The 23,393-nt window shown below is 39.4% G+C and overlaps 1 protein-coding gene across 1 annotated transcript in view; it reads left to right on the top strand.

Moving 5' to 3' along the window:
* LOC114657918 (Fanconi anemia group A protein) overlaps positions 1-23,393 on the top strand; it is a 124,430-nt gene that overhangs the window by 73,078 nt on the left and 27,959 nt on the right. Inside the window, exons 23-31 of the mRNA XM_028809886.2 lie at positions 470-603; positions 5,825-5,895; positions 7,191-7,290; positions 14,340-14,524; positions 19,392-19,488; positions 20,365-20,532; positions 20,615-20,688; positions 21,161-21,289; positions 22,112-22,190. Coding sequence (XP_028665719.2) covers positions 470-603; positions 5,825-5,895; positions 7,191-7,290; positions 14,340-14,524; positions 19,392-19,488; positions 20,365-20,532; positions 20,615-20,688; positions 21,161-21,289; positions 22,112-22,190 — 1,037 coding nt within the window. The remainder of the gene's footprint in view (positions 1-469; positions 604-5,824; positions 5,896-7,190; positions 7,291-14,339; positions 14,525-19,391; positions 19,489-20,364; positions 20,533-20,614; positions 20,689-21,160; positions 21,290-22,111; positions 22,191-23,393) is intronic.

Below are 23,393 nucleotides of genomic sequence, written 5' to 3'. Positions count from 1 at the left end.
CCTGTCTCTAACTGACTAACTATCTCTCACTCCTTCACCATCTAACAGCTAATGTGATGAGAGGTACTTGTGCAACCAGTTGTATGCTACATATTAGTTGTGGTTGAACACTCACTACAGTATGTAAAGTAATTTAAGTAGTGAGAAAAACACTATGTAAATGTAATGAATTATTGTTGTTAGTATTATTAAAGTAGACAAATCAGTGTCGGTGTAAAAGTACTTATTAGTTGATTTTTAACCAAATGCACATTAAAAGTGAGTACAAATAACAAAGGGAAACAATAGTGTTGCATCTAAGTGTAGTATATGCGTAAAATTATTTAGTAAGAAACTCATTTTGAAAGATGTCTTTATTGGTATTTATATTTTGATCAAGTCAGGTCTTAATAATCAGTTTAAGTGTTTTAAATATTTAATGTACTTGATTTTTATGTACTTGATTTAAACATAACTTATTGTTTTTCAGATATCACTCCTCAAATTTCCCTGATTTCAAACCATCTAAGAAATATTATGCCACATAGTAGTAATGAAACTCATCTCAATATGCCATTGAAGCTGGATGTCTTAACACCAAAACTAGAACCTTTAGAGAATAAGGTTGGTGTCTTATATTAAAGAAAATGCTGGAATAAACTGCATTTATCTCACTGCTCAATGTTGTTATGTTAGAATAATTCAGGTCAAAGTCCTTTTACAAATGATTTTATCTTATGCAGAGCAAAGTGTTATTTTTGAAAAAAAAGGGGAATTTTATATTTACAGTAGCATGCAAAAGTTTGGGCACCCTTGCTTAAAATATTTGTTACTGTGTATAGTTAAGTGAGCAGAAGAACTGATCACTAAAAGGCACAAAGTTAAAGATGACACATTTCTTTTCAGCATTTTATGCAAGATTATTGTATTTTTTGTTTTGTACAATTGCACAGTGACAAAAGGAAAGGAGCACCATGTATAGGTTTGGGTACCCCAAGATTTTTGATCTCTTAGATAACTTTTATGGCTTGTTCACAGTCATCGTTAGGAAAGCCCAGATGATGCAAATTGCAAAGCTGCATAAACTCTGACTCCTCAAACCTTGTCCCAAATCAGCAGCCATGGGCTCCCCTAAACAGCTGCCCATCTCTCCGAAAATTAAAATAATTGATGTTCACAAAGCAGAAGGAGGCTAAAAGAAGATAGCAAAGCGTTATCAGGTAGCCGTTTCCTCCGTTCATAATGTTATTAGGAAATGGCAGTTAACAGGAATGGTGGTGGTCAGGATGAGGTCTGAAAGGAACTGCTCGTTGGATTGCTAGAAAGGCAAATAAAACCCCCCATTTGACTGCAAAAATGTCCTTTAGGAAGATTTAGGAGACTCTGGAGTGGTGGTGCACTTTTCTACTGTGTAGCATCACCTGAACAAATATGACCTTCATGGTAGAGTCAACAGAAGAAAACCTTTCCTGCATCCAAGCCACAATATTCAGCATTTGAAGTTTGCAAATAAACATCTAAATAAGCCTGATACATTTTGTCAGAGTATAATATAGACCTTTTTGGCCACAACATGCAAAGGTATGTTTGGAGAAGAGGAGTGCAGAATTTCAGGAAAAGAACACCTCTCCAACTATTAAGCATGGGGTGGATTAATCAGGCACAGGGAACAAGTCATTGGTACGAGGGAAGAATGGATTCAAATAAATACCAGTAAATTGAGCAAACATCACACCATCTGTAAAATAGTTGAAGCTAAAAAGAGGATGTGTCCTACAACAAGATAATGATCCAAAACACACCTCAAATTCTACAATAGAATACCTCACGAGGCGCAAGCTGACAGTTTTACCGTGGCCCTTATAGTCCCCCAACCTAAAAATCATTGAAAATCTGTGGATAGATCTCAAAAATGCAGTGCATGCAAGATGGCCCAAAAATCTTTCAGAATTAGAAGCCTTTTGCAAGGATGAATGGGCAAAAAGAAGAATTTCCAAGTAAGAACTGAAGGATTCTTAGCTGGCTACAAAAAGCATTTACAAGATGTGATACTTGACAAAAATGTTATTATTGAGTACTGATGACATTGAATGCCCAAATGTTTGCTTCAGGCCCTTTTCATTTTTTTGGTATTTTGTATCTGTGAGTGTTGGAAGTAAAAGTTTGATCTGAGAATTTTAAAATGTTATCCCATCTCTTATATATATTTCTGGTTCGTCCTGCTTCCACTTCAAAACCGGTCCTGCCCACACGCAACCGACACAGCATTTCTCGATTCCTATTCGTCGTCTTCCATGTCATGCACTATACTGGCCTGCTGAGCATAGTACATCCAACAAGTACTCGAGGTGCTGCCACAACGGTAAAGTAGCTTTACCACCCTTGCGGGAGCCATCTGTGTCTTTACAACAGCTTCTTACACAGCAAACATCAGAAGCTAAAAATTATCGTGAACACATTCGAGAATACAACCCTTCTCTAGCGTTTGCTTCCATGGGTGCACAGATAACTCAACCTCCTGGCCTCGGACCATACTGTTTTAAAATACACGGGCAAATTTATCACCAAATCTCTGCAACTATACGCTAACACTTCTACCTCACCAGGATATGGACAGTTGTATGATTTTATTTATCACCAAATCTCTCCACTATACGCTAACACTTCTACCTCTCCAGGATATGGACAGTTGTATGTTTTTGACACAGCGCAAGCTACTAAAGTACGCTTACAAAATAAAGCAAATTCTGCATGCAGCGAAAATGTACTTCTCCAGCTAGAATCCAGGCTCAGAACCATCAACTCCTTCTCTAAATTATACAAACTCATGCATGAAATCGCTCAGTCCAATCCAACAGCATCTGTACGAATGGTTTTCAAGGAAACCCCTAGGCAGGATTTATGACGATAGAATGCCCCGACATGTCACACCAATGTTGCAGCGATTTTCGTCAGAGAAGATGGCAAAACACCTGCCGAAAGGGACATTTGCATCTATCCCATAGGCAACTCCTGTAAACAGATTTCCACGCTCAATATGAATTGCAATCCTATGGTTTACCCACTTTTATTCCCTTACGGAGACATTGGCTGGCACAAAGATTTACAACATGTTCCCGATAAAAGAACCGCCAAGCGAATAAGGCTTACTCAATGCCAATTTTACGCGTACAGATTAGCCATGAGGAATACATTTAGTATTTTGCACTCCAGCGGCAAACTATTCCAACAGTACTTCGTAGATGCGTATGTTAAAACAGAGGGCGCGCGACTCAACTATCTCAGATTACATCAACAAGATCTGCGTGTCGAACTATCAGACGCACTGCAAGCAAACGCTAAAAATAACAACGTTCGTGTAGGCAAAATGATCATATTACCGTCCACATTTCCAGGAAGTCCAAGATACATGCAACAAAACTATCAGGATGCCATGGCCATAGTACATAAATTCGGAAAGCCTGATTTATTTATCACTTTCACATGTAATCCTGCTTGGCCGGAAATTCTATATGCACACTGCGTCTTTCAAGAAGTATTTACAGTAATCCCTCGCTACTTCGCGGTTCACTTTTCGCGGATTCACGACTTCGCGGGTTTTTAAATACAAGTGATTGCCCGCCTATCACGGAAGTTATGTTCCAGACCCATCAGCAACAGGAGAAAATCTGCGATATAGAAAGACCATTTAAGTAAACATTTTTATAGTTTAAGCCTTAAAATACCCATCCCACATGCTTTAAGCACATGTATACTTATAAAACACACTTTGTTAACACATATGATATGTGGATGTCGGGCTAAGGATATGAGTAACATCTCACTATTATAAAACATTTTAACTTCACGCAAGACAAGACAATGAGACAGGAAAATTGGTGATGTACAGGCTTTTAAATTATTGACAGGCAGAGCGACAAGAAGCACAAAGCCAGCACAAAGTCCACTTCTCCTTAGCGTTCATTCAGCTCCCCACCCCCTTGACAATGCGAACTGCGCCTCTGGGGAGGGAGGTTTGAGAGAACGTGCGTTCAGCCCTCACACACCCACACACACACTCCTCCTCCTTCCGAACGCGCAGAGCGACAAGCAGGCATTTTGGCAGAAGTAGCACAAAGTCCATTTCTGCTCAGTGTGAGTTCAGCTGCCCCCCTTCACAAAGCGAGTGCAGACACATTGACGTCTGATCGCTGCGTGCAGTGTGCAGTGTTGGTCTGCGGTGTTTAAGAATGTAGAAAGTGTTTAAGAGCATAGGAAGTGTTTATAAGAGTGTGGGAAAGGTTAACAAGAGAGTGAGAAAGGTTTATAAGAGTGTGGGAAGGGTTTATAAAGCCTTAAAATATGTATAAATAATAAAATAAATATAGGTCGCTACTTCGCGGATTTTCACCTATCGCGGGGGGCTCTGGAACGTAACCCCCGCGATAGGTGAGGGATTACTGTATTTCTTCTTGATTTCTGAATTCCTTTCTCACCGTTTTCCGTTCCTATTCTTACACCGCCGTATGCTACGGCGGGCGTCAGCTAGTAAATGTTACAGCCATTTTGGACAAAAAAAAAAAGTCCAAGGGATCTCATATACCTTGTCGCTCAAATGTTTAAGCAGTGGCTTAAGGGTTTCTTTCTGCAGCATGCACATCCATCTTAAAAGAGATGTACCTTTAAGTGTGCAAATTTGTATGCTTATAGTCAGTTAATAAGTCATGGGCAAAAAAATTTCTACATAAAAATGTTATGTGTCTATACTGCAGGATCAAGTGTCTTGAAGATCCATTTTATGATATAATATATATAATGATAAGAAATGTGTATATTTCTTTTATATATATTTCTTAGATATATTGGTCCATACTAATTTGTTTCATTAGGCAGTTTAAGCAGATCTTTTATTCACATACTCGTGCTGCCAGCCTCTCATTTCATGCTATGCAGTTTGTAAGGAGCTTAAAATTGCAAAACGTAAGCTCCTCCAATGATACAGAAATAAAATGTAAGGAAATGAAAGTGTAATGAAAGTGCTTGAATTGCAAGAAAATTATTTGAGCTGTGTATGAACTCTCAGGATAACAGAACTGACATTTAAACAGTTTGTTTCCCCACATGTTAGCATATACTGCACACTAGAGCTAGAGCTTTAGCTGCCATCAGAATAACTTTCTTTGCCTTGACATGAGTCAGAGGTAAAACCGGTCCCACATAGACATTTACTGAAAGGCTTCAAATTTAAAAAAAAAAAAAAAAAAAAAAAAGCTAGTAGTCAGGAAACAACTAACATCAACACTTGAGCAAATTTTAAATGGCTTCTGAAGTGTTTAGGTTATTTGGTTGGTCAGTTATCTGTTTTTAAAGAAAGTGTTTGGGTAATTATTTAATATTCTGCATGGATATTTGAATATAAAATTAGTCATACCCATCATCCAACTTAATGTTTATAGTGTTATTGCACTTCAGAGCTTAGCAAGATGTAACACAGTATTATATCAGAATTGAAAGTGCTGTGCTTATTAAACCTATTTTTCATTCTAATTTTAGAATATCAGTTACTGTATAATCAGTTTACTTAAAGATTCTATGTAAACTTGACTTAGTCATAGAAACCTGAGGAATGATGACTGTCTTAGTGAGATATAAGTTGTTTTTTATGTTTGTTAAAGCAGCAAATTAAAGCTTTGAAAGTGATTTCTTTTTTGAGAAATTCAATCATAAAATTTATTTTAAAATGTGTCACTTTTAGTCGTAGTGCATGCCAAATTAGGGAAACAATTTGGGTTGCTTAGAAATATTTAAGTACCAGAGATGTATGTATAGTGAATTCAAATGTACTTTGTGGTTTGATATCTTGAAGGTCACAGATAACATATTGAAAAATTTCTGTCAGAATATCTTACATGCTTCAAAATTTGGTCCCCCTGATGGGTAAGTATAAACAGTTCTTTGTATGGCCTTAATAGTTATTTTAAACACCTGTATCCTTTTTGTTTTTTCCCCTTCTTGGCTTGTGAAATATAAAAGTTCTTGAATACTTAGAAATTGTCATGACAGTACTTACATCTTATGCGTTCATTTGTAATGTATATAAAATATGATCTGTTCACTTAATCTGTTTTCACATGTAATGGGGAAGTGATTAGGTCTGTTGCTTCATTGCACCAGGAGAATGGGCTTGAATTGTAGCCTGGTTTTTGTTCACTCACTGTGTGGGTTTTTCCCTGGATCGCTGTCTTTAATCCCACACCCCAAAAGTGTGGTTGTTGGTTTCTGTAAATTGGCCTGGTGGATATAATGGTGTGCCCTGTGATGGCACTCCTACGTTTAATTTATATATGTGACTGATGCTGCCTGAATAGGCTGCAGTTCCCACTACTCTTGAATAAAGAAGGTATAAAAATGAATGGATGAAAGGATACCATAACATTTTTTTCTATTTTTCTTGTTTAGGTAGTAGTTAGAGTAATGGTTAATCGTGAGTTTTAAAACTAAATTGTGCATATTCTGGCAGTTAATATACTGGTGGTCAAATGTTTTAGAACACCCTAGTTTTTACAGTTTTTCTCCAAATTTAATCAGTTCAAATTCAAAAATTACCTAAAATGGTGAAAAGTTAAGCAGTAAACTCAGTCCCAACCCAGTCAGAAGACAAGTTTCTAAGGGTCACCAGCTTGCATGATATGCATCTCACAGCACAACATTTCAAGCACACCTTAACAGTAGTTGAAAAAAGCAAGTGTCCATTTCTATGGTGAAGAGGAGACTTTGTGCCGCAGATTTGGCAGTGAGTGGCAATGAGGAAGCCATTCTTCGAAGGAAAAAGTAGGGCTTTGAAATACCTCCTGTGGACTACTGCAGCCTGGACAAAGTCTCCTCTTCACTAACCTAAACCTTACATTTAAACTTCTGGCAGTTTACTGCTTAGCTTTTCATCATTTTTTGCATTTCAGCTGATTAAATTAGAAGAAAAACTGGAAAAAGTGAGGTGTTGTAAAACTTTTGACCAGCAGTGTATGTACCTAATTGTGTTTCTATCATGCATGGTAATAATTTAAATTATTGTAGAATGGTATTTGGATTTAATGATGTGATTAAAATTAGAGATATTTTTGCTGTTATAAAAATTAAACATATTGGACCAGTATAAGTGGGCGTTTTTTTTTTTGAGAAATTATTATTTTCCACCCTGTCTGCTGATAGCATTGTATACTTTTTAATTCCAGTAATGTATGCTGGGCCTCTGTCTTTGTGAAGATGCTGTGTGACCATAGACAAATTCTGCAAATAGTTTTAACCAGATTATTGCACTTGATTTGCCATCAGGTAAAATTGTTTAATTGTTAAATTATTGTGTGTTACTCATATGTAACACACAACATGTTACCAAAATATATGTAAGCCAATTGTAATATGTATTTATCCAGTCTGTTTTTACTGTTAGAAAGTAACATACAAATTTTAAACTTTTGTTAATATTTTCTTTTAACTGTATTTTATGGACATTTTTATATGTGTAAGATGAGGTGTTATTTGGGTCAAGACCTGTTGTATGCCACTCTTCCCAATTAGTAGCCCCTTTTTCTGATAAATGTATTGGCAGTATCAGTGACCTTTCATTGCCATTTGTAAAAACTGTGGTCGAGGAAAGAAGAGTCGGTGAATAAAAAGCAGTTTGGGGTGCCAACATGGCCCTCCCTGTTTAATACTAGTTCTTTTATAAACAAAAGTAATGCACAATGATGTGGAAACACCAGAATCGCTTCCATGTAGCAAAGTGACCCTGATCAGTAGGCTTCTGCCGGCAATATTAAGTATGAATAAGGAGGTTCTTTACTTGGATCATCTTCCTAGTCAAAAGATGCCTGCCTCCATTCGGGTGGTTGTCCCTTTGAAAGCCCCAAGACCAGAAGGAACGGGGTTAATTACACTCACTGGATGTCTTCTCTGGACTGTGAAGAAAGAACACAACAAGGGTTTTAGCAGCGGCGCCCCATCTTCGGCCCAAGGCGGTATTACATACCTGGGAAGAGCTTGGATGGTAATCCTCAGACTTGGATACATGACATGCTCCCCCAACCCCCCAGCTCAGCCCCGTCAAGGCAAACGGACCAAGCCATGAGGTCATGTTCCTGGGAGAGGGTGTTCAGCTCTGTTGACAACTTGGCCCCGCACGCACCGAGGTTAGAGTCCAAGGCATCGGTCTGGAGATAAAAACGCAAGGCAAAGTTAGGAGCAATCATCATAGGAGCTGACATAAGTACTGAGTTTATGTCATTGAAAGCTGTCTCCATACCACCCGGTTGGGAGCCTTCCTTCTTGTGAGTGCTGTTAAAGGCAACGCTCTCTCCCAGAACCAGGGAATGAACCTGTGATAGTATTCCACTAGTCCCAAGAAAGCTTGTATGCGCCACTTGGTTTGCAGCCAGGGCCAGTCTTGAATGGCCATAACTTTGGACCACTGTAGCTTGATATGCTTTCCACCTACCACGTACCCTAAATACTTGGCCTCAGTGTAATAGTGTTGATTGGCTCCATGCTACTGGTTGCATCTGAGGAGCCTCTTGAACTCGTTACAGCTAATAACATACCTTAGGGATGAGCCAGAGAATGAGGACACAACGCACAAGCATAGCAAGGGGTAGATAAAACAGTGCCAGTGCTTTTAATAAAACAATAACAGTCATAATAATAATAATAATTCTTTACATTTATATAGCGCTTTTCTCACTACTCAAAGCACTCTCCACACAGGGAGGACCCGGGAAGCGAACCTACAATCTCCTTACTGCAAAGCAGCAGCACTACCACTGCGCCACCTGTGAGGACATCAGTCAGTCATTTTCCAACCCGCTATATCCTAACATAGGGTCACAGGGGTCTGCTGGAGCTAATCCCAGCCAGCACAAGGCAGGAACAAACCCCGGCCAGGATGCCAACCCACCCAGGGCGCACACACACACACACACATTAATAACAGTGTCCAAATAAATATTGCAGTGCAAAATGTGTTCAATAAATAAATAATCCTTTTAAGTGAAAAGTGTCCATGTGGAGTTTAAAAACAAGTCTTTAATTAATCAGAATAAAATAGGTTAAAAGCACAGGCAGGAAACTGCCCTTTACATTTCTGAGCCCTGGTGCCTTCCCGTTAAAACTGACATCTCTCCATCTTACCCTGATAAGGCCAGCAGTACAGAGAGACGTCCATCCAACAGGGGATGTCAACCTTTTATTCTGGCCTGTGTCTCTGTCGCTGGCTTCTTCTGGCGAGAGCACACCCTGAGCACAATGGTTGCTCCTGCTACATGGTCAGTCAACAGGAGTGCCAACTTCTTTCTGGTTTGGGTACAAGGACAATTGGACTGGACCAGAGGCTGTGGCGGCCTCTGACACAAAGATCCAGCATCTGTTGTATCTCCAGCTCTAACTGCCTTCTTTGCCTCTGGAAGGCAATACTGATGTTCCCTGAAAATAACCCTGGGATCTGTAATAATGTCTTGGGCGATAATCGAAGTCCTGCCCTGCCTGGGATTATCTACTCCATGCACAGATGCTTTGAGGGCACCTAATTCCTTCCTGTGCCAGGGAGAAGTAATTTAATTACTCCACATCCATTAGAACCAACACTGCTGGAGTAGCCGCAGCATTGCAGTCTCACCATAGTTTTGTAAATTGTGGTATACTTGCTCCATAGGATGCAGATTTGGCTGATATATCAGGCAATCCACAAGCCACTTCTGCTCACAGACTTCAAACAGCCCTTGCCAGTGTGAAGTAGGAAACAATACCATGACCTGGGGCCTCATGTATAACGCCGTGCGTAGAACTCACACTATAACATGGCGTAAGCACAAAAGCGGGAATGTGCGTACGCACAGAAAAATCCAGATGCAGGAATCTGTGCGCACGCAAACTTTCACGTTCTTCCACTACATAAATCCCGATCAGCGTGAAAAGTAACGCACGTGCACGCGCCTTCTGTCCTGCCCCAACTCCTCCCAGAATTATGCCTCTTTGAATATGCAAATCTATATAAATAGCCTTCTGTGAAAAGACAATGGGAAAAGCACGGGGGAAAATATAAGAATTTCAGTGAATACCAAGTGGAGGCAAAGGAAAAACGTACTATTTGTTGGTTTAAACAGTGGTATAATCAACAAAAGAAAGTTGATTGAGTGACATAGTGTCGGAGAAACTCAAAAGCTCAAGTTCACAAAGTCACACAGTGCCCGAAATAAAAAAGAAGTTGTCACATATCAAAGTCGGCGTGAAAAGGCGACTCGTAGCGGACCGTCTGAGTGTCATATGAAAGCTTATTAGGGTACAGAGAAAAAAAATAGGCACACAGTGGGGAAAAAAGCACGAAATGTCAACTTTAATCTTGAAATTTCTACTTTAATCACGTAGTTTATTTTGTCATTAAAGTAGAACATCATAAACTTCATCTTAAAATCGTTTATTTTATTAGTTTCTCAAGTAGCACGTTAAATGCTTTGTTCTGTATTTGATCTTCTATGTGCTCTATGTGTGTGAATCACTACATGCTTCCATTCTTTCTCTTTCTCCGACAGGACACAGAATCCATTGCATTCGTGATATTACAGCTCTCTGAATAATTAAAATATTGAGATGTATACGTGATATCTTTTTCATGATGATAGGAATGAAAGCATGTTATTAAACATGGGAACACGGTGGCGCAGTGATTGTTCATATCTCACGCAAGAGGCTTGCTGCGCCATGTGCGAACTTCGATGAAATAATTTATTACAGAAGTACTGTCTCTTTCAAACGTACTAACCTCCAATTCCTGTCCTTACTTTTCTTTCTCCAAATACCCAATCGCCACACAATCAGCTCTGTAATAGACGTTAAGCCATCTGTAAGCTTAGAACGCCGATTCTTCAAAACTTTTAAGGAACATTGAAATATCTTCGTAGTACATGTTTAATTATTCTATCCGTCTATCCTTCCAGTGTCGCATCAGCACAGCAATAATACAGCGCAAGGCAGGAGTACAAACAGTTCTACAAGGAGCACTTGATGGACTGATTGAGTGCGTTTATAGTTCTTGGGATGAAACGCGAGGTCCGTACAGGAAAGGCTTTGACACGTGTTGCCGTGGTTGAGGTAGTGTGTGCTTGAAACTGTATACCGATAATTCTCATTCCGATCAGCTGCTGCTGTGATTCCCCACTCAGATACAGTAATATAAATACTCTGAGTGGTGCAGTGAGAGTAATATGGAGCAGCTGAAAGAAGAAGATGCAGTGAGCGTAACAATGCTAAAGCAGTTATGGTATTTGGAATACTATGGCTATTCCCTGGACCATTGTATTGCTACAGGTTAATTACAATCAGATGCATTACACTAATAAACAATATGCAGTTAATTTCAGTGTATTTATAAAGCCGCGTCAGGAATGTGGGTCTAAGAAAGAAAGGGTGACCACACAGGAACAGTAGCACTGCTTTGACGCTGGGTGCTGCCAGTCTGCAAAACCGAGCGAAGAAATTGCATATGCCAGGGTATGAGGTACCGTGGAAATGTGCATGGCTTTACGCCAAGTTTAGGTTTTATACATCGCGATTTGAGCGTGGAAATGTTCGTATGCAACATTTCTGTGCGTACGCACCGTGTATACATGAGGCCCCTGGTCTCCTGCACGGAACTCGCAAATGCTGTTGCCATGGTTGTATAGCTGGGTTGTGTAAGCCTGCGGTGTACTCAGTAGTATTGCAGGAGGAGGGCATTGATTCCTTCTTCAATCCCTATTGAATCAGGTCAAGAAGACCCCCGCGGCTGTCTCCTGTATAAAAGTTTGAATGGGGAGAAACCCATGGAGGTCTACGGAACTTCCCAGAAGGCAAATAAAAGAAGCAGTAAGAGCTGGTCCCAGCCCTGTCTGTCAGTCCGCACCACCTTCCTCAGCATCTGTTTAAATGTCTGGTTGAACTGCTCAACCAGCCCATCTGTTTGAGGGTGGTAAACAGAGTTTTTGAGGTGGGTGATATAGGTTAATCTGGCCACCTCCCTGAAGGAGTTTGACGTAAAAGGTGTCCCCTGGTCTGTGCTGAGGGTTCAAGTGGACCAACTATATCTAATCCAGTCTACTCAAAGGGGATGTCAACTAATGGCCGGTGAATGAGAGGTGCACTGTCTTGCTGGGGTATTTGAGTTAGTTGGCACTCCGGACAAGGCCTACAAAACCACCTCTTTTTGATGCTCTTAAGAGTTGTTTGGAGTCGAAGTGAACACCTAATAGATGTGTGTGTGTGCCAGATTGCAGATCTCACAGCGGTAAGGCCTCGGGAACAGTAACTGGCTTTGGGGATTGCCATGGTCCTCTGTTATCTGGTATAACATCATTTTTGAGCACGAATTGAGGGTCCGGATGCTATGGAATCACTGGTTGGTTGGCCATCCACCACAGAGTTGACATTCCAAGCAAACTTGAGTGAGGTATCGCACCATTGTGCCCACTTGAATGATGCAGGTATGGAACAAACTCGTAACAGATTCATCAAGGGGTCAGGCATAGCCTCGCCTGCAGCAGCGGGCCCAGGAGGTAGGACCGTGAATGACTGCAGTCACCTCCAGGTCGGCTTCGTCATACTGGGTGATTACATCTTTGCCTGCTTACTTGCATTGAGGGACATCACTATTAGATGTGGAATCACTGTCCATGATCAGGTTCCTGTGTGCTGCCCAACACGGTTGGTCACTGTTGACTTTACTCTGTGGTCAGTCTCATCCTAAGATGAATGCAAATGGTGGAGCCAGCATAGCTACCACCCTCATTGCCCCTGTGCCATTAGCCAATATAACGTACTAGGGTATAGCCGAGACTCGCTGTGTATGCAAGTGAGACTGGCCAGTTTTCAGTCGTATTGTTGTGACAGAACATAACGCCCACTCACTCGAGCCAGATCTGTAAAAGGAAACACAAGAGGGTTAGCTGCGACCGCTTCACAGCATCTGTCTTCCCATGCACACTTCCATCAGATTGTCTGCTTGGGGACAGTTGGTCACGGTTTGTCCCAGCGATGGCACTAGATTGCTGCAGGTGAGCAGACCTGTCTCCGCTTCTCTGGCTCTGGGCACTGGGCATAGGTTGGTCTGGTTCTTTGTCACTGCTCCGGCCTCTCAGATTGAATAGTGGACCAGTGTCACTCGATTATAGCCACAAGCTCCTCAGGTGTGTACTAGGTAATCTGTGGTCACCATTTCTGTGATACACTTGGGGTGCCACTTCCCACGGATGCAAACAGTGGGCCATTGTTCCCGACAGATTGAAGGCCTGTGACCTTATTGATTGCTCTGGGTCGAAGTGCCATTCTTGACACATTTGTGCTTGGCACACTAGGGTTAGACCATAGTGGACAAGGATCTGGAGTGGACAAGGAGTGACATATTCTGCTGCTGCCTACTCCTCCAAATTGTAAAATGCACTTTGGGCTTCTCCTGTCAAAAAGGGGGCAAGCATGTGTACCCCTGTCATACTGCAGCAACTGTTACCGGGTGGCCATACACTCAAATATCGAAACTAAAGTTCCCACATTGTCCCAAGGTTGCATTGGGATAAGCAGCTGTGGCAGGCCCCTGGCCCCAGCCAGGCAGGTGGATGTGGGCTGCCTTGCGGCGGGTTTCTGCATTCAGTAGCTCAGCGTGTTGCACTTGTAATTAGTTGACCTGTTTGGCAAGCTGGTGAACCAGGTCGGTGAGATTCAGTGGCTCTGCCATCCTGCCGACTACACCAGATGTGGTCGAGGGAAGAAGAGTTGGTGAGTCAGAAAGCAGTTTGTGGTCGCAGAACAGAACTCCCCATTGTAGTACTAGTCCTTTTATAAACAAAAATAATGCACAGTGGTGTGAAAACAACAGAATTACTGCCACATAGTCACATGGCCCAATCGTTGGGCTTCTGCCATCAATGTAAAGTTTGAAGGTCCTGTCATTAGGTAGTCCCCCTTGTCAAAAGACACCTCCATTCAGGTTGTCATTCATTTTAAAGCCCCAGGACCAAAAGGGACGGGGTTAATTACCCTCATCGGGCATTTTCTCCAGACTGTGGAGGAAGAACACAACAAGGCTCTTAGCGGCAGCACCTCCTCTTGGCCTAAGGTGGTATTACTAACCTGGGAAGAGCTTGGATGATGACCCTCAGACACACATGCATGACAAAACAGTTTTTTCCTTAAAAATAAGAGTCTTGCACTATAGTCCTGCACAGTAGCTATTTATTTAGTTTACAGTAAAGTAAAATCTAAAATCTTTAAACTATTTAAACTTTTAACTTAAAATTTACTTGAACTTCATTTTGGAGTGTTTGCTCGTTGCTGACATCTCTTATTTTTGTTTCTTCCTCCAGGGGTCCTCTCTAACAGGTGTACATATCTTAGGATTGTCTGCTTTTGTGATTCACCTTCATGAATCTAAAATCCAGGTCACACTTGTCAATTCAGGTGTAGACTGTGATAACCTCATTGACTTTGCTGAATGTTTAAATGATCTAATGCTGTGCAACAGTGAAGAATCAACAACATTCTGTTCAAAGTAAGTTCAAGCAAGAAACCACCTTACATACTGTATAAACCAGAATGTCTGCCTGTTCAAAATTGTTTGAAACTTCCCAATTTTAATTTTGCATGGAGCATGCATTATTTTTTACAATATGACAGTGAACAAAGGGCTGGGCTCCAAAAATGTACCCTGTTCCATGTATGAATGTTTACAGTATTTTTCTTAAAATTGTTGACTGTAAAGAGAGATAACGGGAAGCTAATGTGGCTTTGGTTCTTGACATGCTGCCTCTTCTTGCGTTTGGTTGTTGTACTGATTAAAACAGAATATTACTTTCCCTAGGGTAGGCAACTTCAACAGTTCCTTTGGTCTACTGTTTTCTTTTTTTTTTTTTTAATTTTTATTGATTTTATTGAAATCACACAACATTCCATACAAATACATCAATTTTACAAGAATAGGATTGAAAAAAAATCAACCACCACCCTTGAGAAAGACAGCATGGCCAGAAGAATAAAATTTAAACCTAGTAAAAATAAGCAAATAGATAGAGTAATAAGTGAATATAGATAAATGGAGAAGACAAAAAAAGGGAGAGAATCTGCTTCCTCAGTGCTTTAAAAGCTTATTCTAAAATGTTATTGAGTAGATCCTGCCAGGTTTGGAAAAATTTCTGCACAGATCCTGTAAGTGAGAATTTTATGTTTTCCAATTTCAAATAATATATAACATCAGTTACCCATTGACTTAAAAGGGGAGAGTTAGGATTCTTCCAGTTGAGCAAGATAAGTCTACGTGCCAATAGTGTAGTAAAGTCAATTACAGTTTGTTTGTCCTTCTCCACTTTAAGCCCCTCTGGAAGTACACCAAACACAGCTGTTAGTGGATTAGGAGGGATTGTGACACCAAGGCTGTCTGAAAGGCATTTAAAAATCTTGGTCCAAAATGATGTCAGTTTGGTGCAGGCCCAGAACATGTGGCCCAGTGAGGCTGGAAATTGATTGCAGCGTTCACAGGTTGAATCTTGCCCTGGAAACATTTTGGATAATTTTAAGCGAGACAGATGTGCTTGATATATAATTTTTAGTTGAATAACTGTATGCTTTGCACATATGGAGCTCGAATGAATTCTCTGCATTGCTACCTTCCACTCCTTTTCTGATATGTTGAGGGAGAGATCCCTTTCCCATTGTCCTTGGATCTTTGAAAGGGACGGACTGTAAAATGGTTTTATATATTGCAGAGATTCTGTCTAAGTCCTTGAAACTGATGAGAATTTTTTCCAGCATAGAGGGAGGTGGGAGATGAGGGAAACTGGGCAGGTTCTGTTTAACAAAGTTTCTTATTTGAAGATAGTGAAAGAAATGTGTTGCTGGAACGTTAAATTTAGAATGTAATTGTTCATAGGATGCAAAGACGTTGGTTGTCTGTGTACAGATCTCTAAGTGATTTAATCCCAAATGTTTTCCAGACATTAAAAACTGCATATGTTTGCGATTGTTGAAAAAGATTCTCTATCTTAAAATGTTTCCTACATTGGTTCCATATTTTGAGTGAGTGAAGCACTTTTGGGTTATTAGTATATTGGCGATAATTTGCATTTATTGGGGCGCAAAGCAAGGAATATAAAGATGAACTGCAGGATTCTATTTCTATTGCAGACCAAGCCTGCATATGTTTATCTATTTGTGTCAATGTCCAGGTTTTTAAATGTTGTATTTTTGCTGCCCAGTAGTAAAATTGAAATTTAGGCAGAGCCATGCCACCTTCTGCCTTTGGCCTTTGTAAGGTCGCTCTTTGGATACGTGGATGTTTTGAATTCCAAATAAATGTGGTTATGGTTGAATCTAATTTCTTAAAGAATGATTTATTGATGTATATTGGAATATTTTGAAATAAAAAGAGAAGCTTAGGGAGGATATTCATCTTAACAATGTTAATTCTTCCAGCTAAAGTGAGATGAAGGGTTGACCATCTGTGCAAGTCTTGCTTGATTTTTTCCATACAGACAGCAAAATTTTGTTGATAAAGAGCTTTATGTTTACTTGTGATGTTTACCCCTAGATATTTGAACTGATCTGCGATGATAAAAGGGAAGATGTCCAATCTAATATTGTGTGCTTGAGAATTCACTGGAAAGAGCACACTTTTAGTCAAATTAATTCTGAGACCAGAAATCTTTTAGAATTCTGTTAGTGCCGTTAGGACTGTAGGCACAGTATTTTGTGGGTCTGATATATACAGTACCATATCATCAGCATATAAAGAAATTTTCTGTTCAAGTCCTTCTCTGATAATCCCCTTTATCTCATAAGCATTTCGAAAGTGAACTGCCAGTGGCTCAATGGCGATTGCAAAAAGTAGTGGTGACAAGGGGCATCCTTGTCTGGTACCACATTCTAGTTTAAAGTAGTCTGAATTAATGTTGTTAATACAAACTGAAGCTTCTGTATTGGCATACAGTAGTTTAATCCATGCACAAATGTTTAGGCCAAACCCAAATTTCTCCAATGTAGTGAAAAGGTACTTCCATTCAATCATATCAAATGCTTATTCTGCATCCAAGGATAATAAAATCTCTGGGATATTTGACTTTGCATGTGAGTATATTACATTAAACAGGAATCGAAGATTGTACGCTAAATGTCGGCCTTTAATAAATCCAGTTTGATCTTGTGATATTACTGAAGGCAGCACTTTCTCCATCCTTCTAGCTAGGACTTTTGAGAGTATTTTAACATCATTATTCAGAAGTGAAATTGGTCTGTATGATGCACATTGTAATACATCCTTATTTTGTTTAGGAAAGATGGTGATTGATGCTTGACGAAAGTTTGAGGTAGAATTTTATTGTCTCTAGCTTCTGTTAATGTTGCTAATAGAAGGGGAGCTAGCTGAGTGGAGAACTTCTTATAAAATTTGGCAGGGTAGCCATCGGGGCCTGCTGCTTTCCCACTCTGAAGTGACTTTATACCATCTAGTAATTCTGGTAGCGCTAGAGGTTTATCCAATTCCTCTGCACTAAGAGTATCTATTTGTGGTATCTGTAATGCATCCAGAAATGCATTAGATTATGTCTTGCCTTTGGTCTACTGTTATTTAGACCTGTTCATCATGGTATGAACAAAATAACTGTATATATTAAGTTTCAATTAATAAAACATTCCTAAACCCACTTAGTCTAGTTCATGATCACAGAGGATCAGACAAAGCCTGTCATGCCAGTAAGGCAGGAGTTTACAATTGGTTGGGCATAAGTCGGTCCCAGGAGTTTGAAAGTACATAGCTGGTATATCAAAAGGTGCTATGAAAATCAAGCACTGTAGTAAAAAGCCTAAAAAAATTACTACATTGGAAAAAGTAAAGGAAAAACTAAATTTAGGATTATTAGGAAAATAATATGTTACATTACAGCATTTTAACTTTAAGACATTGTACTTAACAGCTACAGATATACTGTATGTAGTATTTCTGGATTATTGGTGGTATTCTATTACATACCATTATTGGCTCTTTAACACATACTACAGTTTACTTTAAAACTCCACCCATGCCATCTATATATATAAAATCCCTATGTGCGTCCAGGTGTCCGTGTGTGGGTGTCTTCTGATGAAGTGCGCATGTGCGGGGCACGGTGCAATGCGCGATATTACTGTCAGAGAAAGTTAGAGGCGTTCTACGGAAATACAAACCAGTATTACTGCAAGAGGAAATTAAAGGTACACAATACAGTGACGCATATTACAGCCACATACAAGCCAGTATTACTGTCAGAGGAGATTAAAAGCATATTACCGACGCGCACGCCTGTATTACTGCCAGAGAAAATTAAAGGTATATTACAGACGTACAAGCCAACGGACGTACAAGACGGTATCCTCCAATAAGGGCGCGCACAGGCATCCTTCAATAAGGGCGCGCACAAAAAGGCGAGCCTCAAAAGGGTGACCTCAATTGGGCGCAGTGAATAAAGGCGCGCTCAATTGAGGTCGCCTTTTTAAAGCTCGCCTTTTTGTGCGCGCCCTTATTGAATAGAGCCGTACAAGACAGTATTACTGTTACAGAAAATTAAAGGCACACAATACACGGCGGCAGCCCACGAAGAACGGTCAGCTCAGCATGTAAACATCAACAAAAGAAAGGCTAAAAGAAAGAAAAATACGACCAACAAAAAGAATGAGGTCAAAGTCCCTTGCCATTTAATATAGACTGTTCCTACTAATGTTTATGCACTACTGTTCTAGCGCCCGTTATTGTAACGGGCTAAATGACTAGTTTGCTATAAACAGAAAACAAATTTATCTTTTCCTTAGACAACATATTCCCAGTAATCTGTAATTTAAAACTTAGTTTCAGTTTGTTTTGTTATTATACATATGCTTCCAAACTCAGAGAGCATTTGTCAGATTAAAGTGTTATGTTTAATGGCTATTGTTTCACATTTCTTTTAGTGCCACTTTGGTCACAAGCTTTTGCTCTTGAAATTTTTTTTCATCAATTCAGATTTATTTAACAACACAAGATTCTTGGTCCAAAGAATGTACTGAATGCTATGATTATGAAAAAAATAACTTTGAAAAAAATTATTAAAAAAAAAAATATATATTCTTTAGGTTCTAGCCATAACTGATTTTTTTTTTATTTCAATACAGGCATTGTACGTGCGCCAAGTGCATGTCTACAATATTAAATGAATTAAATATTTAATCTGAATACAAGATAAACCAGTGCATATATTATATACATTTTCATGAGTCACCTTAAAAAAAACAAAAAGAAACCTAAATTGTTCTCTTTCCACATAATTATGTTGACTCTAATAGTATGTCTTACTTTTAGTGATACAAACGTGGAGTTATTTTAATGTACTAGCATATCTGTTTTCCTCCCACTTCAGGTTTTGCACTGCAGCTTTAACTTATGGATTTTGTATGTGGAACTCTGCTTCTGTAGAAGAAATAAAGGCCTGCATTCCCAAGGGTTTTTGCAAAAAAGTATGTAAATAAATATATTTGTAATTATATTGGTAATATGAAATTTACCCTACTTCATTTTCCTCAGACTATAATGGGGTAAGGCTGTGCTCCTTGCAATGCAAGCAATCTTTGCTTCCATTTGGAAGATGGGCGTAATTTAAACTGACTTGAAAGTGGGACTTGTTGTCCCTATCTGGAAAGGAAAGGGTGATCGCCTGGATTGCGACAACTATAGGTGGATAACACAGCTCTCTGTACCTGGTAAGGTCCTTGCTGGGGTCATCCTTTATATGATTCTTGATCACCTGCTCACTTACCAGCAACCGGAGCTGTCTGGTTTTACACTTAAGAAGTCTACCATTGACCACATCCTGGCACTGAGGGTTCTCATCAAGCACAAACACGAATATCGGAGAATCCTTGGGTACTTCTGGTATGACTTTGTGTCGAACAAGCAGTTGCTCACAGAGCCCTGAATAAGACACATTACCTGCATTGTGAGGGAGCGTCAGTTACGACACTACAGCCATGTTGTGTGATTTCCCCATGGGTGATCCGGCTTACAGGATCCTCATTGTTGAGGAACCGAACGGTTGTTCCAGGCCAAGGAGGGCAACCACATAACACCTGGCTGCGGCAGAGAGATGGTCATTTCCAGATGGGAGGGACTGGACTGTGTGCCTGCTTTGGGGGTTGCCAACCAGAATCCTGAGCTATTTCATTGTATGGTGGGTGCTGGAACGTGTCATACCAGTGCATGCTCCCTGACCTCTTTGATACTCTGATACTTTTCATAATTCATCATTTGAGGTTAAAAATATATCTTATGAACTTTTTCTTATGTAAGTAATGATTTTGAAAATGCTGAAGAGATACAAGTGAATATATTTTCAGATTCAATACATAATCCCAAGACTTTATGCAGAAGTTCGATTTGGAAGTTTTGAGGATGAAATAACCAGGAACTCTATTGTACCTCCTTCTTGTGGTTGGAAGAAGTCTGCTCTTGCCCTGTATAATTATCATAAGCTTAAAGAGCTTGTAATGCTACCAGAGTTTAAGGTATGTATTTCATATTAAAAATAAGTAATTTTGTCTTAGCATTTTCATAGATTAAATTATGTTTTTTTTTTTTTAATTTCAGTTGACATTTAAAGACTGGGTCATGGCTGAATTGGATGTTCAGCCAGGAAAAGATTTTCTTTCGGATATGGAAAGGTAATTATAAGTTAACTGGCTGTGTAAACCCATGCTGTAAAAAGCGCGGGGTCCTAGAAAAAAATTGAAATTTAGAGATGTCAGGTAATTGAAAGGAAACTACTCTGGGCATCTCTTGTGTATTTGCAGCTAAGCAACTGTCTTTCTTCGGAGGTTTCCTCTTGCTGATGTGCTTGCCTCGCTTCTGTATTAGCGGCTAAGCGAGTGACTTTCTTTGGAGGTTTCGTTTTGCCAACATGCTAGCCTCACTTGCGTATCCTCTGAGATGGAGCCCTTTGTTTTTCATTGTCTAATGGATTGACAGTTCTTTTTACAAAAAGCATGTGTTTCATTTTTTCATTAAAGCTACCCTGTCAAGCAATGCTTTTGCATCTTCAGCATTTCCAAGCATTGCTTACATATATTATGTATGTAGTTAAGTAAGTGTTTCATCATCATCATCATGTTCATATCATGTTTTTTTCTGTGTTAGGCAGGAATATCAGCGCTGGATTTGTTATCAGCAGTATTTATCATCTTCTTTTATTTTTGGAGGCTTTGCAGGAGATTTGGAAAGTGAATGCTCTGTCATCATTAACACATTAGTGGAGCACAGTCAAAGGTCCGTAACACACAATACTGGACAGTACAAATGTGTTATTTGCATGTTCAGTCATAACTAAGCATAATGTTAAATAATACAGGTGCAGGTTTGTAATCTGACAATTTGTTATTAAAGCTGCTGCACTGCCTTTCAGAGCTACACTTAATTTTGAATCTTTAACATTTGTTAACAAGAAAATTAATAAAGTTGATTAAATCTTTAACACAATGGCATGGCATGGTGTCTCTATAGTCAATTGTGAAACTGTTGCAGTACAATGTAAATGTGAGTATGCAAATATACTAGCAGTAATGTTGAAGCCCTTCAATCAAGCAATGTTAGAAAATCTTTGGTCTAAATAGCAATTATTTTAGCATACTAGGCTAAATTATGTATTTTTCAACTCAAGATTATGGGCTTAAAAATATTTTGCCATTATAAACAGGCCTCTAATAAGGTGCTTTTGGGATTGTGTAATATGAAATAAGCACTTGGTTGTGTATGTTAATGCAAGAGGAGCTACATGATGCCTACAAAGTTTCTTTTGACTTAAAATTTCAGTGCTGGATTTGTGGTGTGCAAGATTTAAAATGAAGTGTTGCTATGGCGATGTTAAGAATAGTTTTGTTTATTTTATGCTTTTCGTTTTGTTTTAATTAGTTAAAATAATTTTATTAACCTTATTTTTATGTCTGTATCAAGAATGTGAAAAAACATAAATAAAAATACTCACTAGAAGATTACAGTACATCCCTTTGAGCTCTCACATACCTGTTATTGTCGATGGAGCTTGACTATTTACGTGGATTGATGGTTACTTGTTGTGCTCTTTAATTTCAGATCAAAGGTGCTTTACTGTAATATGAGCAATGGATTAGAGCATGGTACATGTTATTCAGATATCCTTTGCAGACTACAGGTATGTTCTTCAGAATTATTCTTTACCTAATTAGAAGGTTAATTGCTTTCATACAGTTATCGGGAATATCTGGAATGAATAATAATAATAACACACTGCTTTCAGCAAACATTAATAAAACTAAAACAGAAGCGCCAAGAAACAATTGCATTTAATTAGTAATACATGCTATTCTACAAAAATATATTAATTAATATATATAATTAATATAACATGGTAAAGTGAGTTAGGGGCTTATGGCGATTCAGAGTTTTTAAAATAAAAACTGCAGTTTTTATTGGGAGATGGGTGTGGGTACGTGCCATTTTGAAGCTGTGCAGCTGTGGGGTATTCAATGGGGAAACAGCTGATTGCTTGTTTAACATGCAGACATGATCTGTTCAGCTATTCCTAATTGACACTTTGCTGGTCCTAAGCAAATCACCTGCATCCACAAAGTATAAAGGGCCTGAGATGGACAGAGAGGGCAAGAAAACAAAGAATTGAGAAAAAAAAGAATGATGGGAAAGAAAATCAACAGAGTTGAACACCTAAGAGTGAGATTGGAAGTGTGAACTGGTGCATTGGACAGGAGACATGGTGGTCAGAAGGAGACTGTCTTGTGGGCAAGGGGGACAGTGTTTCAGGGTCGGGTCATTCCTGCTGAGCATCAAGTGACCAGGAACGGCCAATTGGCCTATGGATGATGATGGTGGGATATTGGAGCCAGGCCATGGGCGTTCCAGGGGGCAACTGACTAAGGTAGCTTGTTCATAGACTGTTTAAGGGTTGAATACACTTGCTGGTGTTTCATCAGTGAGAGAGAGAGAGACGCACTTGGCTCACAGAAGGGTAGCAGACAAGGAACACTATTTTAACCCTTTAGTTTTATTCTTAATTTTAACTTTGTTTATATGAATTATTTATTGATTAATTTTTAACACCTTCTGAGCACTTGTTTTTATTGGAATATTTATTAGTTGTTTATTTGATTGAAGAATGCACTGCAATTATGTACTTGAACACTGTTATAATAAACTGCACTTGGCACATTTGATGCCCCAGCCTTGCTTGTTTTTGTGTCCTCAATACACTAGTCTATCCCAGTCATGACTCTCAATGCCTCAGATTCAAGAAGATACCAAGGCTGTGTGCAATCTGGGCATCATGTGTAAATATTGTTTTTTTAACTAATAATGAGGCCCACAACCAGGCAAAGAACCG

The sequence above is a fragment of the Erpetoichthys calabaricus genome, chromosome 9 (assembly GCF_900747795.2).
Source record: "Erpetoichthys calabaricus chromosome 9, fErpCal1.3, whole genome shotgun sequence".
Classification (NCBI taxonomy): domain Eukaryota; kingdom Metazoa; phylum Chordata; class Cladistia; order Polypteriformes; family Polypteridae; genus Erpetoichthys; species Erpetoichthys calabaricus.
The sequence above is the reverse complement of the archived record's forward strand: the minus strand, read 5'-3'. Positions and strand labels throughout refer to the sequence as shown.